The 23,582-nt window shown below is 55.7% G+C and overlaps 2 protein-coding genes across 2 annotated transcripts; one reads left to right on the top strand and one right to left on the bottom strand.

Moving 5' to 3' along the window:
• Window positions 1-6,078: 6,078 nt before the first annotated feature.
• Window positions 6,079-6,876, top strand: LOC311207104 (GTPase IMAP family member 1-like; the record flags this gene model as incomplete). The annotated part of the gene is made up of 1 exon (XM_084283003.1): window positions 6,079-6,876. One exon carries the CDS (start codon window positions 6,079-6,081, stop codon window positions 6,874-6,876), a length of 798 nt encoding a protein of 265 aa, XP_084139129.1.
• Window positions 6,877-15,717: 8,841 nt separating this feature from the next.
• Window positions 15,718-20,029, bottom strand: LOC311207103 (GTPase IMAP family member 8-like; the record flags this gene model as incomplete). Its single annotated transcript, XM_084283002.1, has 5 exons — window positions 15,718-16,650; window positions 17,173-17,218; window positions 17,992-18,092; window positions 18,879-19,626; window positions 20,002-20,029. The coding sequence occupies 5 exons, from the start codon at window positions 20,027-20,029 to the stop codon at window positions 15,915-15,917; spliced, it is 1,659 nt and encodes a 552-aa protein (XP_084139128.1). The 3' UTR covers window positions 15,718-15,914.
• Window positions 20,030-23,582: the final 3,553 nt, after the last annotated feature.

Raw genomic sequence — 23,582 nt, 5'->3', positions numbered from 1 at the left:
TTGGGGTCCGAAGGGCTCCTGTTATCTGGAGGCCTAAGCGCAGCACAGGCGCAGTACATCGCAAATATAGCACCTATTCATTCTTAATCGATCACTCTCTAATTTCTAATCCCAATGATTCAGTCCTCCCTTTTCTGGAAAATCTAGTAAATTCTTTTAGTTAATACAAAAATTCTTCTTCTCAGTCTCTATGGTATGTACCCCTCAATGCCTTGCCATGCACTTTTGTCAAGGAAGATAATATAGACATTCGTTGTAACGATTTCCAATTCCAAACAAATATTACAAAGACAATATCAAACTTATACCAACTAATATCTATAAACCAATAATTGGGTGACACAATGTGTTCAAAATCCCAGTTGCAGTTGGCGACCATCCAAAGCGTGTATCCCACCAGTTGTGATTTGTGTCCTGTTTTGCTCTTTGCCTTTGTATCATGATGGACAGTGATTAGAGTGTACATTGTGTTGTTAGACTTGATCAACTGGTGGGATACCACTGGTGCCAAATATAGAAAATGACACCCGACGATTCTAACATAGTTACAAATACAAATGTTAGAATGATTTTTCTAGGGAGAGTTATGTTCTCCTTATCTACTTCTACAAAATCACAAGCAGTTCTTAAACACACACAGCCTTGACCGATATATACAAGCACAGTCTTTTGACTAGTATTTGGATGAATTTCAAAGTGGCAGACACCTTGTTCCGTGTCAAGACATACATCCTGAGCATCAATTGTATTGCTTTCACAAATAAATCCTTGCTGTTTCCAGGTAACACATGATTCTAGATTTACAGACTGCCATCTCCCATTCTCCATCCGTGCCCATGTTCTATGCTCTGAAGGACAGAGCACTGTCTCCTCATGGTTTAATCCTAGTGCAATGATGGGGTGGATAACATAAACTGTGGCATTACATATAGTAAGCACAAAGGCAGTAGCCATGTTAACAATGGGGTCATAGGTAAAATTTACCAGAGTCCACCAAGACTGAAACTTCTCAAAATCATTGGCATTGTCCCAAACTGTCTTTTGGACTTCAGCCGGAAAAATGCCTTCACTTCCTTCCCTAATGATCAAGGCGGCTGTTGCCTGAATCCATAACTGTGCTTGTAAACAACTAAGAGCTAAAGATGCATTATCTTGAACCATACTAAGTGCATCTATTATTAGTTTGTGGTCTTGGTTTTCAGCCTTTTCCCATCTCGGTAACACCTTTGAAATTTGCCATTGGCTAGTTCCCAATGCCATTAAGGATGATTGTAGGGGCTGTTTTAGTTTTGTCTCACTGTTGTAGGAAGTACAGCCAAAAACAAACAGCTAATGACTACAGTCTGTGTTAATATAAAATTATACCAGCAATCTGATTTACCTGGGCAGATGCAACCTTCTTGTTGGCCACTTTTGGAAATCGGTTTTACTAAAATCCCCGTTACTTTCTCGTGGGTCGTTCCATTAATCATTCAGCACCCTATTTTAATTTCGTCCCCTACGGTTCTTTGGTGTGTCCATTCTTTCCCTATTTTTTGCCATTCTTATAATGTATATAAAAGGTCACCATTTGTTCGCCAAATAACCACAACTGCTAACTTTCCATTAATGCTCTATCCTCTGTTGTTACAGCTTCAGACCAAGGCCGCTAACCATTCTCTATTATCCTAGAGGCACCTTCTTGAATCACAACTACAATTTATAAGCCATAGAAATAAAACAATTCTGTTAACTAGACTCCTGCTGACTATGTTACTAACTACGCCTGACCATAATGTCCTCATTTTACTCGACTGAGCTTTACTTTCAGTTCACCATTACCTGGCATTACTTTCCAGGGGGTTCTGGAGCTTTCTTCACTTGAGAATGGTGAATCCAGGCACTCCGTTCCTTGATCTTAATTGTGGTGAGGGCTGTAAGGAGCACCTGGTATAGTCCTTGCCACTGTGGCTTCAAAGTTTTCTCTACAAGAGACTTAGTTACCTCTCAGGCTTTGGCAGTCCTAGTGGGGAAAGCCTCTGGCCATCCTGAAAAGGTATCTGTCTGTTAACACCAGTAAATATCGACATCCCCCCCTTTTCTTGGAAGTTCAGAAAAGTCAATTTGCCACTGTTGCCCGGGCCCATGGCCTTTTCCAATTTGACACAGTTTTGGTTTGGGGACATTTTTGGGGTTAGTCTGGAGACAAAGATCACATTGTTCAGTTATTTGGGTGATGGTAGCATATAAGTTCCTGGCAATATTTTTTTTTCAATTAGATAGTTATACAAAGCATCTATTCTCCAATGTGTTTTCCGGTGTTCTTTCTTTACCAGTGACCACAGTAAATTGGAGGGAATGACTAGCTTCCCCTTCCCGTCTTTGGTAATAGTCCATCCCTCTTGGTTATATTTTCCCTTCTGACTTTCAATTAATTTTCTATCCTTTTTGTTATATACAAGCTTACCCTCGAGGAGAATTTGCCTGTCTGGAATCAGGGCTCCCTCAGTTGCCACCTCACCTTCTGCTGCTTCTCTTGCCTCTCTGTCTGCCAGATCATTTCCTTCCTCCAATTCTCAGCTCACCTTCTGGTGTGCCTTAATGTACATGATTGCTACCTTTTCAGGCAGCTGAACTGCTTCCAATAATCTCATTATTTAGTCCCTATAGATGTTTATTTTCCAAATTCTATTACGTCTTTGCAAGTGGTAACTGCATACCCAGCATGTCATTTTCCACTGATGACGTAGCTGCTCCCATATTCCCACATCATCAAAAGGAGTGTCCTTCAGATCTGGACGGCTGGAGTAGGCAGCTTCAATGGTCTCCAGGCAGTCACGGTGTACTGGCTCCCCTTGGTTTCTGCTGATTTCAGGAACCTTTGTGGGGAAAGCCAGTGACCGCCTTCCACTTCCAGCACTGTGGACACTGTGTGAGACACTAGCACAGTTGTCTTCTGTCCCAAGGTGAACTTGCGTGCTTCCTGGATATTTAGCACCACTGCTGCAACAGCTCTGAGGCTTCCCAGCCATACCTTGGCGGTAGCATCCAACTGCGTAGAAAAATAAGCAACTGCCCTTCGATATGGGCCCAGGTCCTGTGCTAGTGTTCCCAGGGCAATCCCTTGTTTCTCATGGGAGAAAAGGAAGAATGGTTTATTTACATCTGGAAGTCCCAGAGCTGGAGCTGACATGAGGGCCTTCTTTAGTTGGTCCTAAGCTTGTGTGGCCTCCTTTGTCCATTGGAGTTCCCCGTTCCCATTTGCAATGAGCACATACAGCGGTTTTACAAGCGATCTGTAATTATAGATCCACAATCTGCACCACCCTGTCATTCCCAAAAAGGTTCGCAGTTCTTTTATTGTCTCAGGTTTTGGGGTTTAACATATCGCTTCTTTACAATCTTGCCTCAAGGTCTCTTGTCCGGCACTAACCTCATAACCCACGTAGATCAACATAACCACCTGAGCCTTCTGCTTCGATACCCTGTACCCCTGTAGTCCCAGAAAGTTTAGGAGGCTTACCGTCCAGGCCACACATGCTTCTGTCTGGGTGGCTATTAGGAGGTTATCTACGTACTGCAACAGCCTTCCTTCTCCTGATGGGGCTTCCCAGGTCTCCAAGTCCTTTGCAAGTCCATCTCCGAACAAGGTGGGAGAGTTCTTAAAGCCCTGAGGCAACCTTGTCCATGTGAGCTGTGTTTTGTGCCCACTCCTAGGGCCTTTCCAATCAAATGCAAAGATTTTCTGACTGGCTTCATGGAGAGGGAGGCAAAAGAAGGCATCCTTCAGGTCTAAACTGGTAAACCAAGTTAGCTCTGGTGTTAAGTATGTTAATCAATTATCGGGCTAATGCCTTCTCTATCTTCCTTTTTCAAGGGGTACTGTTGAAGTGCATTTTTCGCCTTCCCTGGTACATTAGATCATACTCTGGAAAACATTTGACTTAGGATTTCCTCACTAATTTCCTTTTTGGTCTCAATAGCTGTCAGTATCAAACTCAACACTTCCACGTATCTTTGATCATTTACCTCCAGAATAATCTCCCCATTTTTAAATGAAATGATCGCTCGTAATCTTTCCAATAAATCTCTCCCTAGGCATGACTCCATAGAGTTGAGCATGTATAGGAACTTGTGAATGCCCCACTGTTTCCCATACTTATATTTCAATGGTTTGCAGAAATATGCTATTCCAGATTGGCCAGTTGCCCTCTTCACTACAATGTAATCATTCCCCACTGATACTAATGCTTTATTTAAAACTGAGTACGTTGCTGGTGCATCTACCATAAGTTCCACCTCTTTTCCCTCCTTCTCCGGCTCCATTTTTATAACCATTGGATCTGCTGGGATAGATTTCACAGTACTCTTCGGTCGTCTTTTGCATGTGCAACCTTCGGGTCGCTAACGGGCAAGCGCTTAGTTGGGTCACTAACACACCTGGCGTATGTATGCATGCTGCCTTCTTTGTGTGCATGCAGGAAGTGGTTGTATAGCCGAGGGTAAACACACACACGCACCCACAAGATGGCTGCACACCCCGTGAGGCAGGGAGCAGTGTTTGGCAGCCCCGCACCCCGTGCCAGGGGCAGGGCACGTTTCTGCCAGCCCCGCACAGCCCAGGAGCAGGGGCCGCAGGGGCAGGGGAGCGTGGCTGGGCCTCGCTGCACCGTGGTGGCAGATGGGGACAGCCCGGGCAAGGGCTGCTCCTCCTCAGCTGCTTGTGGCCACCTTGGGAGGGGGTCCCGACGCCTTGGGGAACGAGGAGCTGGAAGGGAAACTCAGCTCAGTCACTGGCAACCCTTGCAGTGCTTTGGGAAACCTGCCGAGCTCACAGAGGATGTGCACGGCCCCCGGCTGGAGCAGGAGCCTCCCCCCAGAATCGCCGTCAGTTCAGTGCCCTCATCCGGCACCTGAACCTCCAGCCCTGAGCCTGAGCAGTGTACGGGGTCTGTCCCAGCCCTGAGCGGTGTGCGGGGTCCGTCCCAGCCCCTGACCGCGGTGCAGGCTGCAGCTGCCTCGTCTCCTGCCCCTTCTTCTGTCAGGGCTCTGCCTCCAGTCCCACCAGCAGCAGGAGAAACTGCTTGAAAACTAAGCACAGATCATCGCGGGAGTTAAATAACTCTGAGGCCGGACTGTTTCTGGAGGAAGTACAGGAGGTAGCGTTAGAGCTGTCTGAACCTCCAGGGCTGCACAGAATCGAAACCAAGCTGGGGGCTGGTGCGGGAGGAGCCGGTGCTGCCCTTGTGGCATGAGCACAGATCTCCAGGCTGACACCGGCCGTCTCTGCTGTCACTTCCTGGTGGCTGTGAGCGTCCCGCGGGGACAAGGCGAACGCCAGCACAGGACGTGCAGGAAGGTACGGGCGGGAGGCCAGGGGTTGCGAGGCTCTGTGCCGGCGGGGAGGGCTCCGAGGGGGCCTGGGGACCTGGCGCAGGGCAGCGGGGCAGGGAAGTGGCTCTTTCCACTGTCCCCTCCTCTCTCTTTCCCTTCTCCCCACTCCTCACTCACCATGCTTGGCACAGCCCCAGCACCAGCCCGGGGGAGTCCCTGGGCACCGTGCTCAGCCCCACGCGGGGTCCCGGCTGCACGAGTGTCACTGCCCCGAGGGTTCTTGCCACCACCTGAGGGTCCCTGCCGCCTTGCTGCCTTCCCCCGTGCCTGTAATCCTGCGCAGACTGAGTCTGAGACTGAGGAAACAGACCAGTGGCTCTGTTTCCCCGCAGCACCTCGCAGCTCCAGCTGTTATTTTGAATTTCTGTTCCTTGCTGCTGTCCGTGCACTGCTGTGACTGCACACGCGGCAGTGCGATCCACAGATGCTGGTTGCGCTGCTCTTGCTCTGATGTCCAAGCATGTAGGGGGGACCCAGTCTGTCCCGGTGCCACCACAGCCAGACCCAGCTGCAGTGCCCCCGAGCCCTTCCCACAGCGGGGGCACACAGAGCCCCGCAGCCTCCAGTTGCCAGCAGCGAGGTTTCGAAACCATCCCCACTTTTCCTGCTGTCAGTGATGCTCCCAGCATCTGGGTGCCTGCTGACAGAGCCCTGGGTGTCTGCTTTTGTCTCCACAGCGTGACCGTGGCCGTCGGTCGTGTGTACATGCAGCCCGGGGTCGGCGGGGGCTTGGAGATGAGGCTGATCCTGGCCGGGAAGGCTGGTGGGGGGAAGAGCGCCACGGGGAACACCCTCCTCGGGGAATGCGTCTTTGAGTCCAAGCTGTCCACCCAGCCAGTGACCGAGAGCTGTGCGAGTGCACATGGTCACTGGGATGGCGAGGACTTCACGGTGGTTGACACGGCCGACATTTTCAACCCCGAAGGTGCAAGCAGTGAGGTGCGCCAAGAAATTATTCAGTGCATCAGCCTGTCCTCCCCGGGCCCCCACGCGCTGCTGCTGGTGACCCAGCTGGGCCGATTCACCCAGGAGGACGAGGAGGCCGCAGAGAGACTGCAGGACATCTTTGGAGCTGATGTTCTGGGGCACACGATTGTCATATTCACCCGTGCGGAAGAGCTGGGGGAGAGATCTCTGCATGACTATGTGTCCTGTACTCACAACAAAGCTCTCCACAAGCTGATCGAGAGATGCGGGAACAGGTACTGCGGCTTCAACAACCGGGCAACTGGAGCCGAACGGGACCACCAGGTCATGGAGCTGATGGGGATGGTCCGCTGCATGGTGCAGGCGAATGGGAATAGGTACTACAGCAATGAGATGTACCTGGAGCCCAATTTAACAGAAGAGAAGGTGGAGTATCACATGGCGAGGTACAGAGCAGGCAGGATAAAGAGGGCGCGATTCAGCTGGAGGCCATCCCGGAGAATTGTCCTGGCTTGTGCGCTGATTGTCCTCATCATTATTGTGATTACCCTGGGTATCCTTATTGCACGGCTGTGATGAATCCCAGCACCACAGAGCCACTGAACGCCTGGGGCTGGAGGCCCCTCTGCACCCTGCGTGTTCTGTCCCTGCCCAGGCAGGGTCCCCAGCGCTGGCTGCCCAGGACCGTGTCCACTGGGTGTTGGACATCTCCAGGGATGGAGACCCCAGCACCGCTCTGGGCAGCCTGTGCCAGCGCTCAGACACCCGCACAGCAAAAAAAGACTTTCCTGATGTCTCAGCGGGCGTCCTTGTGCTTCCAGCAGTGCCCATACTTTTGTGTCCAGACTCTGGGCACCCCACCAGGCGTTCACACACACAGACGGGACCCCCAAGTCCCAGTGTAATGGAACCAACTCTCTCTTGGAAATGAAGAGGAATTGTCTATTTTTATTGAGCTTCCCTTTAATCAGTTATCATATATGTAGTACAGGACAAGAAATATGTTTAACTTGTAACCTAGGCTCCCTTTGTTCAGGGACAGAATGCTCCTTCTGGGAGAAACCAAGGAAAGTTGCCAAGAGCAAGTAGCCTGAGGTTGTGCTTCGGTGACATGTGGCCATCGATGGATAAAAGGGGTTAGGGTGCTTCATCGGGGAACACCACCAAGGACCCCCACAGAAAGGAAGGCATGCGCAGAAGTTCCTGAAAAGCAGCCATTAAGAATGATGCCACATGAGCACAAAACTCAGGTAGCTAAGAATGAATTTGTATTAGATCGCTGAATAGTCATGAATTTAATGTCTCCATGGAGCCAGGAAGTCGACATTGGCTGTGCTTGATCTGTGGAAACTGCACCGAGCTCTGAGGCCTGAATAAAAGCAATATCTCTCCTGAGTGCGTGTGAATTGGCTTATTGCACACCGGGTGAAGGATCATAGAGTCATAGAATGGTTGGGGTTGGGAGGGACCTTAAAGATCATCTAACTCCAACCCCCCTGAAACAGACAAGGCTGCCTCCCCCCAGATGAGGTTGGCCAAGGCCCATCCAGCCTGGCCTTGAACACCTCCAGGGATGGGGCATCCACAGCTTCTCTGGGCAGCCTGTGCCAGTGCCTCACTACACTGACAGTGAAGCGTTTCCTCCTAATGTCTAGCCTAAAGCTATTTTCTTTTATTTTAAGACCATTACCCCTTGTCCAGCATAATCCACATGAATAATTTTTTTTCTCCATCCTCTTTATTAAACCCCTTTAAGCTCTGAAAGGTTCCAATGAGGTGTTCCCAGAGCCTTCTCTTCCGCAGGCTGAACACCCCCATCTCTCTCAGCCTTTCTTCACAGGAGAAAGGATCCACTTTTTCGGTCAACACCAGCACCTCATTGTCCTTGCTGAGCAATTGAACGGGTGCCCTTGTCCTCCTGCACATGGCGCGCTCTGAGGCATGGATGTGGGCCCCTGGTGGCCAGCAGGAATGCACAGCCCTGCCCTTGGCCTCACACTCGGTCCCTGTGCATCCATGTGTGTGGCAGGAGAGGAGGATGGCAGAGCCCCACTTGCCGTGCCAAGCCAAGCTGTGCCATGCCAGCTGCAGGAGCTGAGTGGATCTCTGGGCCTAGTTGTGCCTGCCTTATGGCTGGTGCCTGCCCCGGCTCCCTTCCCCACGGCCAATGTCCCCAAGAGTTGCCTGGGTGCCACAGGGCAGGGGACACTTGGCTTTCCTCCCCGGCCTGCAGCTCAGTGGGAGCAGCACAGCAGAGGGCAGAGCCATGCCGGCTCTCGGCCTGCCCGTGCTCTGCGCTGGGCACCAGGCCTGGGGCTACTGCTGGCGCATGCCCGGAGCTGGACAGGTCCCGAAGCGCAGTGCCATGAGGGCAGGACATGCAGCAGCATCGCCCTGCCAGAGCCCAGGGCCATGCTCTGTGGACGTGGGGCTGCTCCTGAGCTCTCGCTCAAAGAGGCAGCTCCCTGGTCTAACATCTGTGCAGGGTGGGTGCCGAAGCCCTGGTACAGGCTGCCATGGTATTGATTTCAGACAACTTCACTGTAGCTGCAATGTAGGCTAGTATTAAGATGGTAAATAACAAAGTCTGCCAGGTGCAGATAGGAAAGCAGCCCCTTCCTCCCCCTCAGGGAGGAATTGCAAGTCCTGAATTCAGAACAAGGTGTGCCTGGGAGGCATTGGACCTGGCTGAGCAAAAGCTTATCAGTAAACAATGCACACATACTGGTTATGTACTGAGCATGAAACCAAATGGCCAAGTTAATGTACAACTCACGGATGTGAAGCATGTACCAGTTACTCACTTTGCAATTACAAATCATCATGAAAAAGCTTTCAGGTTTTGATCTTTTAAAGGGATGGTCCCTGCCAAGTTGTGTTTGGACATCACCCCAACCCCAGTCTAATTAGAGGAACTCCCCTTAAAAGGGTGCGGGAAGCAGGAACAGCAGCAGGAACCGCAGCTGCAGGTCTAACTTGTGAATAGTGACATAAACATTGAATTAGTGAAATAAACAGTGTGAATAGACAAAAGGATCAAGAGCAATGTGTGCAACCTAGAAAGACCATTTAATTTATTATTAGTTTAGCAGCACAGAATGGAGTAAATGATTCTAACTATGGGAAGCTTTAGTTGAGAAAGAAATAGACCTGAGAAAGAAATAGCATGTGGCTACGCTTACTGACGGGGCGAAAAGAGGCTGGAGAGCAGCCCCACAGAAAGGGACCTGGGGGTTCTTGTGCACTGCAAGTTGAATGTGAGTTAAGAGTGTGCCCTGGCAGCCAGGAGGGCCAACTGCACCCTGGGGTGCATCAAGCATGGCGTTGTTCACCAGTTGAGGGAAGTGTGTGCAGTTCTTCTAGAATACTAGAAGGCAAGGGTACTTGTGAAAGCTGGGCAACATTTAAAGAGCACTTCTTCCAGGCTCAGGATCGGTGCATCCCTAAGAGTAGGAAATTGGGGAAGAGGGGCAGGAAACCTATGTGGATGAGCAAGGAGCTCATTGACAAGATCCAAAGGAAGAGGAAGGTCTATGAAATGTGGAAAAAGGGCCTGTCCTCTTGGGAGGAGTATAGAAGTGTTGTCAGGGCCTGCAGGGATGCGACAAGGAAGGCCAAAGCCCACCTAGAGATGAAGCTTGCAAAAGAGATAAAGGATACGAAGAAGTTGTTTGTTTGTTTGTTTAAAGTATGTAAACAGTAAAAGGAAGACTAGGTCCTAGAGAACAGGAGAGGTGCCTGAACACTGGAGGACAGCCAACGTCACTCTGGTCTTCAAGAAGGGTACGAAGGAGGATCCGTGAATCACAGAATCACAGAACTGTAGGGGTTGGAAGGGACCTCGAAAGATCATCAGGTCCAACCCTCCTGCTAAAGCAGGTTCCTCAGAGCAGGCTGCCCAGGTGGGCGTCCAGACGGGCCTTGAATGTCTTCAGAGAAGGAAACTCCACAACCTCCCTGGGCAGCCTGTTCCAATGCTCCGTCACCCTCACCATGAAGAAGTTCTTTCACATGTCAGTACGGAATGTCCTGTGCTGTAACTTGCAGCCATAGTCCCTTGTCCTATCCACACAAACCACTGAGAAGAGGTTGGCTACATCCTTCTGTCCCCCCCCCCCCTCAGATATTTATATACATTGAGGAGATCCCCTCTCAGTCTTCTCTTCTCCAGGCTGAACAGCCCCAGGTCTCTCAGCCTCTCCTCACAGGGAAGATGCTCCAGGCCCCGTATCATCTTTGTGGCCCTCCGCTGGACTCTTCCCAGGAGATCCCTGTCTTTCTTCTACCGGGGAGCCCAGAACTGGACACAGTACTCCAGGTGAGGCCTGACCAGGGTAGAATAGAGCGGGAGGATCACCTCCCTTGACCTGCTGGCCACACTCCTTTTAATGCACGCTAGGATCCCATCAGCTCTCTTGGCCACAAGGGCAGAGTGCTGGCTCATGGTCAACCTGTCGTCCACCAGGACCCCCAGGTCCTTCTCCTCAGAGCTCCTCTCCAGCAGGTCATCCCCCAGCCTGTACTGATACTTCGGGTTGTTTCTTCCCAGGTGCAGGACTCTACACTTGCTCTTCTTAAATCTCATTTGGTTTCTAAACTACTGGTGAAACTCCAGGCCAGTCAGTCTCACCTCTGTCCCTGGAAAGGTGTTGGAGCAGCTTGTTCTGGATGCCATCTCCAAGCAATTGGAAGAGAAGAAGTAGAGGAGTGGTCAGCATGAATTCATCAAGGGGAAGTCGTGCTCGACCAATCTCGTTGCCTTCTATGATGGCATCACCAGCTGGGTAGATGTGGGGAGAGCAGTGGATGTCATCTACCTTGACTTTAGCAAGGCTTTCGATACTGTCTCCCATGACATCCTGATAGCAAAGCTGAGAAAGTTTGGGATAGAGGAGTGGACAGTAAGGTGGGTTGAGAACTGGCTGACTGGCCGAGCTCAGAGGGTGGTGATCAGAGGAGCAGAGTCCGGCTGGAGGCCTGTGACTAGCGGTGTTCCCCTGGGGTCTGTGCTGGGTCCGGTCTTGTTCAACATCTTCATCGACAACCTTGACAAGGGAATAGTGTCTGCCCTCAGCAAGTACGCCGATGACACGAAGCTGGGAGGAGTGGCTGACACGCCAGAAGGCTGTGCTGCCATTCAGCGAGACTTGGACAGGCTGGAGAGATGGGCAGGAAGAAACCAAATGAGGTTTAATAAGAGCAAGTGTAGAGTCATGCACCTAGGAAGGAACAACCGCGTGTATCAGTACAGGCTGGGGGACAACCTGCTGGAGAGGAGCTCTGAGGAGAAGGACCTGGGGGTCTTAGTGGACGACAGGTTGACCATGAGCCAGCAGTGTGCCCTTGTGGCTAAGAAGGCCAACGGGATCCTGGCGTGTACTAAAAGGAGTGTGGCCAGCAGGTCCAGGGAGGTAATCCTTCCCCTCTCCTCTGCCCTGGTCAGGCCTCACCTGGAGTACTGTGTCCAGTTCTGGGCTCCCCAGTGCAAGAAAGACAGGGATCTCCTGGGAAGAGTCCAGCGGAGGGCCACAAAAATGGCCCTTGCTGTGGGATTGCATGGGATTCCCACCCTCGCACCCCTCTGTGCCTGCAGGAGGGGACCCTGCTCTGCCAGCGCTCAAGAAGCGTTTCCAAGTGCTCCTCTTCCTCATCATAGCACACGAGGCTCAACGCTAGTGAGGGGAACCTTGAACTGGGAGCAGGGGGAAGGCAGGGACATTCAGCCCGGTGAGGACGGGGTGGGCAGGGATGGAGAGAAAGAGCTTTGTAATCAGCAAAACCGGCCTGAAGAGGGGCTGCCCAAAGCCTGTGCAGGTGCGCAGAGGTGTGGTGTGTGCGCAGCTCCAGCCCTTTTCAGGAAATCAGCCTTAGTGCTGCTGCAGGGCAGAGGAAGCAGGGAGCCGAGCTCAGGTTACCTTTGCTTCCCCTTTCTCTGAGTTTCACTCTCTGCACTGCCCGGAGCTCAGCACATTTACGGGAAAAGCCTGTCTGGGGGACCTGCAGCCCTGGGCTCACAGCCCCAGCGTGTTTGCAGGCGGGGCGGGCGCTCTGTGGCTCAGAGGCATCCACAGAGTGAGCAGCAAACCCCCTGCTCGCACAGCCACCTGCGGAAGGACCCTGTGTCCTTCAGCCCGTGTCCTTCCCTTCCTCTCTGCAGCCTGCAGACTCCAGAGCTCTGCCAAACTGGCCTTTCCTTTAAATGCGCTGAGCTCCCATGGCCCTATTCCAGGGAGAGGGACTAAAAGCACCACGCTGAGCAAATTCCAGGGTGCTGCTGCTGCCCCAAGCATGAGCGGCGCGGAGCAGCCCCACGCCCCGAGACTGGATGGAGTTGCTAAGCCACTGCCCATCATAGTTGAGAAGTCGTGGCCGTCCGGTGAACTTCCCACTAAGTGGAAGAGGGGAAAGAAAACCCGCATTTTCAAAGAGGAAAAAGGAAGACCTGGTTAACCACAGGCCAGTCAGTCTCACCTCTATGCCTGGCAAGATCATGGAGCAGATCCGGCATATCATGCCTGACAAATCTGGTGGCTCCCATGACAGGGTTGCAGCAGTGATGGCTGGGGAAGAGCAACTGACATCATCTGCCTGGACTTGTGCAAAGCATTTGACACTGTGCCCCCACACTGGAGGGAAGGGATGCCATCCCGAGGGATCTGGACAGGCTTGAGAAGTGGGCCTGTACGGGCCTCATGAGGTTCAACGAGGCCAAGTGCAAGGTCCTTAATCTGGGCTGAGGAAATTCCAAGCACAAATACAGGTTGGGTGGGGAGTGGATTGAGAGCAGCCCTGAGGAGAAGGACCTGGGGTGGTGGTGGAGGACAAGGGGGAATGGTCTTAAACTAAAAGAAAATAGCTTTAGGCTAGACATTTGGAGGAATCCGGTCACAAGTGGCGTCCCCCAGGGCTCAGTGCTGGGGCCGGTCCTCTTTCATATCTTCATCGATGATCTGGACGAGGGCATCGAGTGCACCCTCAGTAAGTTTGCAGATGACACCAAGTTAGGTGCGTGTGTCGATCTGCTCGAGGGTAGGAAAGCTCTGCAGGAGGATCTGGATAGGCTGCACCGATGGGCTGAGGTCAACTGCATGAAGTTCAACAAGGCCAAGTGCCGGGTCCTGCACCTGGGGCGCAATAACCCCAAGCAGAGCTACAGGCTGGGAGATGAGTGGTTGGAGAGCTGCCAGGCAGAGAAGGACCTGGGAGTGATGGTGGATAGTCAGCTGAATATGAGCCAGCAGTGTGCTCAGGTGGCCAAGAAGGCCAACAGCATCCTGGCTTGCATAAGAAGCAGTGTGGCCAGCAGGGCTAGGGAGGTGATCGTCCCCTTGTACTTGGCTCTGGTGAGGCCGCACCTCGAGTACTGTGTTCAGTTTTGGGCCCCTCGCTACAAGAAGGACATCGAGGTGCTTGAGCAGGTGCAGAGAAGGGCGACGAAGCTGGTGAGGGGCCTGGAGAACAAGTCCTATGAGGAGCGGCTGAGGGAGCTGGGCTTGTTCAGCCTGGAGTTGAGGAGGCTCAGGGGTGACCTTATTGCTCTCTACAGATACCTTAAAGGAGGCTGTAGCGAGGTGGGGGTTGGTCTGTTCTCCCACGTGCCTGGTGACAGGACAAGGGGGAATGGGCTAAAGTTGCACCAGGGGAGGTTTAGGTTAGATGTTAGGAAGAACTTCTTTACTGAAAGGGTTGTGAGGCACTGGAACGGGCTGCCCAGGGAAGTGGTGGAGTCACCATCCCTGGAAGTCTTTGAAAGACGTTTAGATGTAGAGCTTAGGGATATGGTTTAGTGGAGGACTGTTAGTGTTAGGTCAGAGGTTGGACTCGGTGATCTTGAGGTCTCTTCCAACCTAGAAATTCTGGGATTCTGTGATTCTGTGAAACGCTTCACTGCCAGTGTAGTGAGGCAATGGCACAGGCTGCCCAGAGAAGCTGTGGATGCCCCATCCCTGGAGGTGTTCAAGGCCGGGCTGAATGGGGCTTGGCCAACCTAATCCGGTGAGAGGCAGCCTTGTCTGTTTCAGGGGGGTTGGAGTTAGATGATCTTTAAGGTCCCTCCCAACCCCAACCATTCTATGACTCTATGATCCTTCACCCGGTGTGCAATAAGCCAATTCGCACGCACTCAGGAGAGATATTGCTTTTATTCAGGCCTCAGAGCTCGGTGCAGTTTCCACAGATCAAGCACAGCCAATGTCGACTTCCTGGCTCCATGGAGACATTAAATTCATGACTATTCAGCGATCTAATAATAATTCATTCTAATCTACCTGAGTTTTGTGCTCATGTGGCATCATTCTTAATGGCTGCTTTTCAGGAACTTCTGCGCATGCCTTCCTTTCTGTGGGGGTCCTTGGTGGTGTTCCCCGATGAAGCACCCTAACCCCTTTTATCCATCGATGGCCACATGTCACCGAAGCACAACCTCAGGCTACTTGCTCTTGGCAACTTTCCTTGGTTTCTCCCAGAAGGAGCATTCTGTCCCTGAACAAAGGGAGCCTAGGTTACAAGTTAAACATATTTTTTGTCCTTTACTACATATATGATAACTGATTAAAGGGAAGCTCAATAAAAATAGACAATTCCTCTTCATTTCCAAGAGAGAGTTGGTTCCATTACACTGGGACTTGGGGGTCCCGTCTGTGTGTGTGAACGCCTGGTGGGGTGCCCAGAGCCAGGACACAAGGGCATGGGCACTGCTAGAGGCACAAGGACGCCCGCTGAGACATCAGGAAAGTCTTTTTTTGCTGTGCGGGTGTCTGAGCGCTGGCACAGGCTGCCCAGAGCGGTGCTGGGGTCTCCATCCCTGGAGATGTCCAACACCCAGTGGACACGGTCCTGGGCAGCTGGAGTGGTTTCCTGAGGCGCCTCCAGCCCCAGGCATTCAGTGGCTCTGTGGTGCTGGGTGTTATAAATTGCCCCCTTAACTAATTTTCAGAGAGCATTGCATTAATAATAGAAAGGAATTTATTGAGCAAGCAACAGCAAGCAAAACAGCGCTGGGCGGCCGGGGAGTCTCGGCTCCGCCAACGGCGCGTGCCTCACCCCCGCCAGGGTCCCTTTTTATATCTTGGTAATTCCGGGATTACGCAGCACATCCTGGGATATTCTGCGACTGCGCGCACTGTTGCTAGGGGGTCGTCTCTGTCCCTCTGGTGGTCGTGAAGATGAAGGCCGTAGTCTTCCTCGGCGTTCTGGTTCAACTTCTTTTTTTATTTGGTCATGTTGGCCCAGCGTGAGACAGGAAGGCAGGATGTTGATACACTAGGTTAGCAACTTACCAGGAGATGGTTCCATGAGCTTTGCAGCAGGGTCTTTGAACAAAAGAGGCAACTGAGATGCAGAAGGAGAGAAGGGGAGGGGGTTCTCTTTTTTGTTACACGAAGCAAAAGAATTTTCATAGTGTCTAGCCAAGCATTATACAGCTCCTTACTTCAGCAGGGAGTTTTCGCAAGTCCCGCTCCTCAAACAGAACTCCTTGTTTTTATAATACAAGACAATGAACAAATATTTATTGTGTATTACACTGGGATTCATCGCAGCCGTGCAATAACGAAACCCAGGGTAATCACAATAATGATGAGGACTATCAGCCCACAAGCCAGGAGAGCTGTCCTTCAGCTGAACCACTCCCTCTTCATCCTGCCTAAACTGTACCTCCACATGTGATACTCCACCTGCTCTTCTGTTAAATTGGGCTCCAGGTACATCTCATTGCTGTAGTACCTGTTCCCATTCGCCTGCACCATGCAGCGGACCATCCCCATCAGCTCTGCGACCTGCCGGTCCCGTTCGGCTCCAGTTGCCCGGTTGTTGAAGCCGCAGTACCTGTTCCCACACCTCTTGATCAGCTCACGGAGAGCTTTGTTGTCTGTACAGGACACGTAGTCGTGCAGAGATCTCTCCCCCAGCTCTTCCGCGCGGGTGAATATGACGATCGTGTGCCCCAGAACATCAGCTCCAAAGATGTCCTGCAGTCTCTCTGCGGCCTTCGCCTTCTCCTGGGTGAATCGGCCCAGCTGGGTCACCAGCAGCAGCGCGTGGGGGCCTGGGGAGGACAGGCTGATGCACTGAATAATTTCTTGGTGCACCTCACTGCTGTCCCCTTCGGGGTTGAAAATGTCGGCCGTGTCAACCACCGTGAAGTCCTCGCCATCCCAGTGACCCTGTGCACTCGCACAGCTCACGGTCACTGGCTGGGTGGACAGCTTGGACTCAAAGACACGCTTCCCGAGGAGGGTGTTCCCCGTGGCGCTTTTCCCCTCCCCAGCTTTTCCGGCCAGGATCAGCCTCATCTCCAAGCCCCCGCTGACCCCGGGCTGCATGTACACACGACGGACGGCCATGGCCTGGCTGCAGAGACAAAAGCAGACACCCAGGGCTCCGTCAGCAGGCACCCAGATGCTGGAGGCTGCGGGGCTCTGTTTGCCCCAGCTGTGGGAAGGGGTCGGGGGCTGCAGCTGGGTCAGGCTGCAGTGGCACCGGGACAAATGGGGTTGGAAAGCAGCAGAAAACAGTAAAAAGCAAAATAAAAGCCAGAACTGCGAGGTGCTGCGGGGAAACAGAGCAGCAAGGCAGCCTCAGTGTGCGCAGGATCATGGGGGGGGCAGTGTGGTGGCAGGGACCCTCAGGGCAGTGACACTCATGCAGCCGCGGCCCCGCGTGGGGCTGAGCACGGTGCCCAGGGGCTCTCCTGGGCTCGGGCTGTGCCCATGCCGAGCATGGGGAGTGAGGAGTGGGGAGAAGGGAAAGAGAGAGGAGGGGACTGGGGAAGAGCCACTTCCCTGCCCCGCTGCCCTGTGCCAGGTCCCCAGGCACCCTCGGAGCCCTCCCCGCCGGCACGGAGCCTCGCGGCCCCTGGCCTCCCGCCCGTACCTTCCTGCACGTCCTGCGCTGGCGTTCGCCTTGTCCCCGCGGGACGCTCACAGCCACCAGGAAGTGACAGCAGAGACGGCCGGTGTCAGCCTGGAGAACTGTGCTCATGCCACAAGGGCAGCACCGGCTCCTCCCGCACCAGCCCCCAGCTTGGTTTCGATTCTGTGCAGCCCTGGAGGTTCAGACAGCTCTAACGCTACCTCCTGTACTTCCTCCAGAAACAGTCCGGCCTCAGAGTTATTTAACTCCCGCTATGATCTGTGCTTAGTTTTCAAGCAGTTCCTGCTGCTGGTGGGACTGGAGGCAGAGCCCTGACAGAAGAAGGGGCAGGAGACGAGGCAGCTGCAGCCTGCACCACGGTCAGGGGCTGGGACGGACCCTGCACGCCTCTTAAGTGTTGCAAAGGTTGCAAGTGGCAAATTTCCCTGCCAGTACCTTGTACTTCTTTCTCCCCACACTCATGGTGCTCCCTGGCTCCGCAGGCACCTGCAGAGCTGGCAGTGACAGCTCCGACCCCTGCTCCCACCCCCCCGGGGTCTCCCCGCCACGGGTCAGTGATCACAGCAAAGCATGAAACTGCAGAGAAGCGCAGAGCAGCCCGTGTTCCTGAAGGCAGGGAGGTGCGCATGAGAAATGGAGCCTGTGCCTGTGTGCAGCTCCACAGCACGTGAGCCTGGGGTCAGGGCACCTGCAGTGGGACGGCATCTCATCCTGTGTCACGGCACTTCCCTGTCAAAGCTCCTGGTGGTTTCAGATGCTCAGAACTGCTGCCACCAGGGCTATTTCTGCTGTCACGTACGTGTGACCGACCTGTCCCACCTGCCCATAGGATGCTCTTTGCCCTGGGTCCTACCTCGGTGACGTGGATCCCCTGGAACCTGCGCACGTGGCTTCGATCCCCTGAGAAACAGCAGCAGCACCTGAGGGGCAGCAGGAAGAAGGGCTGGGTCCTTTGGTGTCCCTGCCAGTGTCCTTTGGTGTCCCTACTGGCCCATCACCCTGTGCCCCTTGTCCTTCACCCCTCCACCCCCGTGCCAGGCCAAGGTGGCTCCCCAAATCCCATGCCAGCCTGTGGGGACATGAGGTGATCTCAGCCCATGGCAGTGAGGGGAATGTGACCAGTTCCGTCCTCAACCTGCTGCCACCAGAGCTGCTCAGGGATGGGTCCCCTCTGCTGGGTGCTGCTCCCCTCTGCCCGGATGCTCTGCGCTCTCCTGGCAGCACCCAGGACTGCCCCACGGCTCGATGCAGGGGACGAGGGCATTTCCTGGGAGCCACCGCCTGGCTCTGGCCCTGCGTGTCCCCAGGTCCGCAGCCGTCCCTGCAATGCCCTGGGCACATCCCTGGCATCGAGCTGGAGACAAAGCAGAAACCGCTCAGCAGCCGCAAGCTTTGTGCTGCAGTTTTGTGCCGAGAGGCACAGCCCATATGGGGACTGCGGTGCTGTTAGAGGGGGAATCGGCTGCTTGCCATGTTGTTAAGCAACACAATGCAATTACTTGAGAGAAGTAGTACAGCACAGTGTATTCTAGTTCTACTCTTGCTTCTAGCGCAAGAAGCGGTTGTACAGACGGACAACTGCCCCCCAACCACCGAGGAACGCCTGCTGCAGAAAGCGCGCAATGCGCCGGACTGCTGCCATGATGAAGTGGCAGCAGCAGCACAGACACCGCATGTATCGCATGCACCACAGCCCCTGCACACACCGTCTGAGCAACCCCAGGATGCCGTCTCCTTGTTGGCCCTGCAGCTGCTGCTCCACTTGCTTCGCGAGGCACTTGCACTTCTCTTCGAAATCCACGTTGCTGCGGCTGAGGAGCCGCGTGGCCTGGGAGTAGAGCTTGCTCGTGTAAGGGGTGCTCCGGTTCTCCTCCAGCACCCGCTGCACCAGCACCATCAGCTCCTCGACCTGGGCTTCGAGCTCGGCGCCGGCCGCCCGGTTGCTGAAGGCACAGTACCGTCCCCCGCACGCCCGCAGCAGCGCCCGCAGGGAGGCATTGCTGGCCACGTAGCGCTGCAGTGAGCCGCCCCCCAGGTCCTCCTTGCGGGTGAAGAGGACGATGGTGTGCCTCGCAGCCTCATGCCCCAGCACCCGCCACACTTGCCGGGCGGCCTCCTCGTCCTCCTGCGTGAAGCGGCCCAGCTGGGTCACCAGCACCAGCACGTGCGGCCCCGGCGCCGACAGCAGCAGGCAGCGGGCAAGCTCGTAGCAGGACCGGGCGCTGTGCTCCGGTGAGTCAAACATGTTGGGGGTGTCGGTGACCACCACCCTGCGGCCCTGCCAGAGCCGGCTCTCCCGGGCACACGTCCGTGTCATTGCCTGTGGTGCCAGGCGCGACTCGAAGGCCACCCGCCCCAGGATGGTGTTCCCCGTTGCGCTTTTCCCTGCACCGGTCTTCCCGACGAGTACCAGGCGCAGCTCCGGCTCCCCCGTGTGCTCCTGGGTCCCCTGGCCTGCTGGCATCAGTGAGGGGAAAGGCTCAGTGAGAGAGCAGCAGTGTGTAAAGCACTGCCTGGGGTGGGTCATGCATGGAAACAGCCCGGTACAGGGGCACAGAGCTGCCTGTGCCACCCCGGGGCTGCCTGTGCCACCCCAGGGATACCCGTGACACCCCAGGAATACCCGCACCATCCCAGGGATGCCTGTCCCCTCTCCACGTGCACGGCACTGCTTGGCACATGCCTGCTCTGTCCCCAAACCCACCCCCTCCCAGCAGGGAGATTGCCAAGAGAGCCCGGTCCCTGCGGTGCCTGCGGTGGCACGAGGACACCGATCCCCCCTGCGAGGGGGCTCTGGGGCAGGGCAGTGCCCGGCCCTTGCACCCTTACCGTGATCCTCCCAGGAGCCGCTCGCCATCGTGCTCTGCCGCAGTGTCAGTGCAGGAAGGGTGATGCCAGAGCTGGGTCACAGGCTGCAGGGGGACAGAGAGCAAACACACGTGCAGGGTGAAGGCTTTCCCGCCGGGCTTGGGGGATAAGGGCGCTGGCAGGCTGTGACAAAGCCCTTGAGAAGGCCGAGCCTGCAGCGCCAGCCCAGCCAGCAGCAGGCTTAGCCATGCACCATTCGCCTCTAGGTGAGCAACGCCGGCTGCTCCCGATCCCTGCGTTCAGAAGCAGCCCCCCAGGGACCTGCTGCACGGTTTCTGTGCTGCTGAGCTGTGACTCTGGAGCCGCGCAGCGCACTGGGGAGCAAACCCGGTGAGCACCAAGCCCCTGCAACCTACCCACGGCTCCGGGTGCAGCAGTGTCCCTGGGCAGGAGGTGCCCGTGCTCGGCCCCAGCTTTTAGTTTGGGGCTGCGGGGGCGGGAGCTGAGTGCAGCAGGGCCGGGCACAAGGTTCACGGGGTGGGGGCTCTGCAAGGACAGCCCAGAAACACTGGTGGGAGGCACGGAGCTGTGGGGGGCGGTTTGCTGCATGCTCTGCGGGGCACACCCAGCCCCAGCTGCAGACACCGAGGGTCCGGCTCTGCTCCTGGGCTGCCTCCCCTCGGCCCCACGGTGACCTCTCCAAAAGCACTGGGAAAGCTCAGTCTGTGCAAATGAGGGAACGCATGGCCTGGAAATAAACCTCAGCGGTCATGAGGTTGACGAGACGATGAGGTGCAGCCTCCTACCAGAGGAGTTTTGGTCTGGTGCTCTTGCAAATACAGCCGGAGGCTCCCTTTTCCACCCAGGCTGTGGTGTGTGAGGCCGCAGTCTCCTGAGCTGGGGACGTTTTGTGGCACAGCACAAACCGGTGTTCAACCCCTGCCCGGCCCCTCTGCTAAGCCCAGGTCCCTCGCAGGAGGCAGGGAGCCCCCTTCTCCAGCCCCTGCATACCACAGCCCCAGCACGCTGCTCGTGCTTTGGACCTGGACCACTTTGACCACTTTGTGCTCGGGGCCCTCCATACAGGGCGGCAAGTCCGGACCCCTGTGGGTGCCCGGGCACCCACCGCCCATGGCTCTGCGGTTCCCTGTGGCTGTGCAGTCCCCGTGGCACCGCGGTGTGCCTGTCTGCTCACCATCACCCGCGGGCACGCTGCCCCGCAGCTCCCCTGGATCTGCTGCTGGCGTTGGGCTGCGCGCCTCCTTCACGTCCCCTTCCTGCTCCCCAGCCCCCTCCTGGGACGCTTTTACTTTCGCTCTGTCCGCGAACCTCCCGTGCTCCTGCTTCAGGCACCTCCTCGCCCCCCTCCTCATCCCCGCAGGGGCTCGGGCACTCTTCCACTCTTCCTCCCCATCCTCTTCCTCTCGGCCTCACGTCCCCAGCCCACCAGCTCGGGATGCCCGCGGGGCTGCCCCTGGCTGCTGGGGGGTCCGCACGGTGTCTGCTGGGGGGCTCTGGGGGGGTCCTGGCGCAGAGCTGCCGTGCCATAGCCACGGGGCAGCCGCCACGAGGGTCCGGCCTCACCCAGGGGTGCTCCAGCACGGGGGGCACCGCTCCGGGACGCACGGCGCAGCCCCGGTCCCGTTCCCGTGTTCGCCCACTGACCGGAGTCCAACCCGCAGACCCCGCTGCCGCCCGGTCCCGGTCCCCCGGCGGTTCCCTGACCTGCTTGGCTCCGGTACCCGCCGGTCCCCCAAAGCCGCCGGGACCGGGAGCGGCGCCCGGGTGCGCGGCAGCGGCCGCGGAGCTCCCGGAGTGGAGCCGCGACCTCCTGCGTCGGTGCGGGGAACGGCACCGGGAGCCGGGCACCGGGGGTCGGGGACACCGGGGGTCGGGGACACCGGCGCTGGGACCTCGGGTCACCGGGACATTGCGGCACTGCGTGTCACCGGGGGCACTGGGGGCACTGGGGGCACTGGGACACCGGGATCTGTGACAGGGATATGGGGCTGGAGACGTTGGGGCATGGGGACACCGGGTGTCAGGGACATGAGGACCTGGGGGCATTGAGATACAGGGACCTGTGACACAGGGACATTGGGAATGGGGACATTGGGACACAGGGACCTGTGACACAGGGACATGGAGACTGGGGACATTGCTACACCAGGTGTCAGGGACCTGGGATCTGGGGACATTGAGACACAGGGATCTGTGACACAGGGACATTGGGAATGGGGACATCAGGACATGGGGACGCTGGGTGTCAGGGACATTGGGACCTGGGGGCATTGAGATACAGGGACCTGTGACACAGGGACATGGAGACCAGGGATATAAGGACATGGGGACACTGGGTGTCAGGGACATGGGGACCTGGGGGCATCAGGACACAGGGATCTGTGACACAGGGACATTGGGAATGGGGACATCGGGACATGGGGACGCTAGGTGTCAGGGACATGGGGACTTGGGGGCATAGCTACACAGGGATCTGTGACACAGGGACATTGGGAATGGGGACATTGGGACACAGGGACCTGTGACACAGGGACATGGAGAGCAGGGACATCAGGACATGGGGACACCGGGTGTCAGAGACATGGGGACCTGGGAACATTGGGGTACAGGGATCTGTGACACAGGGACATTGGGAATGGGGACATCGGGACATGGGGACGCTGGGTGTCAGGGACATGGGGACTTGGGGGCATAGCTACACAGGGATCTGTGGCACAGGGACATGGGGACTGGGGATGCTGGGACACGAGGACACTGGGAGTCAGGGACATGGGGACCTGGGGACATTGAGACACCGGGACCTGTGACACGGGGACATTGGGAATGGGGACATTGGGACACAGGGACCTGTGACACAGGGACATGGAGAGCAGGGACATCAGGACATGGGGACACTGGGTGGCATGGACATGGGGACCTGGGGGCATCGCTACACAGGGATCTGTGACACAGGGACATGGGAACTGGGGACATCGCAACACCAGGTGTCAGGGACCTGGGGACCTGGGGACATTGAGACACAGGGACCTGTGACACAGGGACATTGGGAATGGGGACACTGTGACAGTGGGACGGGGGGGCACTGGGACACCGGGTGTCAGGAACCTCTGGCCGCAGGGAGCAGCGCCATGGCAGCGACTGCCCAGCCGGCAGCTCGGGGAGGTGGAGGAGAGCTCCTGACATCTCGGGAACGTGGCCAGAGGGACCCCAAAGGCTTCAGCCTCTGAAGCCCGGGGACACCCAAGGACAAGCACAAGAGCCAGGGGCTGCCAAGGCAAGGCTTGACATTAAATGGGTCACGGGTCCCACCCGGAGCAGATCTCCACGCTGCAGCCCCCCCATGGGTGGAGGAGCCCCCGGTGGAGCAGGTGGATGTGGCCTGGAGGAGGCTGCGGCCCATGGAGAGCCCCTGCAGGATTAATGATGATTATTGAGTGATCTCCCCACCCTTATCCCAAACCCTGAGCCCTTTCCGTTGTATTTTCCCCCTTTCCCTTTGAGGAGGGGGAGTGAGAGAGGGGCTGTGGTGGGGCTGAGCGGCCCCGCAGGGTAGAAGCAGCACACCCAGGCCTCGTGGTGAG

The sequence above is a fragment of the Netta rufina genome, assembly GCF_964035555.1.
Source record: "Netta rufina genome assembly, chromosome: 2".
Classification (NCBI taxonomy): domain Eukaryota; kingdom Metazoa; phylum Chordata; class Aves; order Anseriformes; family Anatidae; genus Netta; species Netta rufina.
The sequence above is the reverse complement of the archived record's forward strand: the minus strand, read 5'-3'. Positions and strand labels throughout refer to the sequence as shown.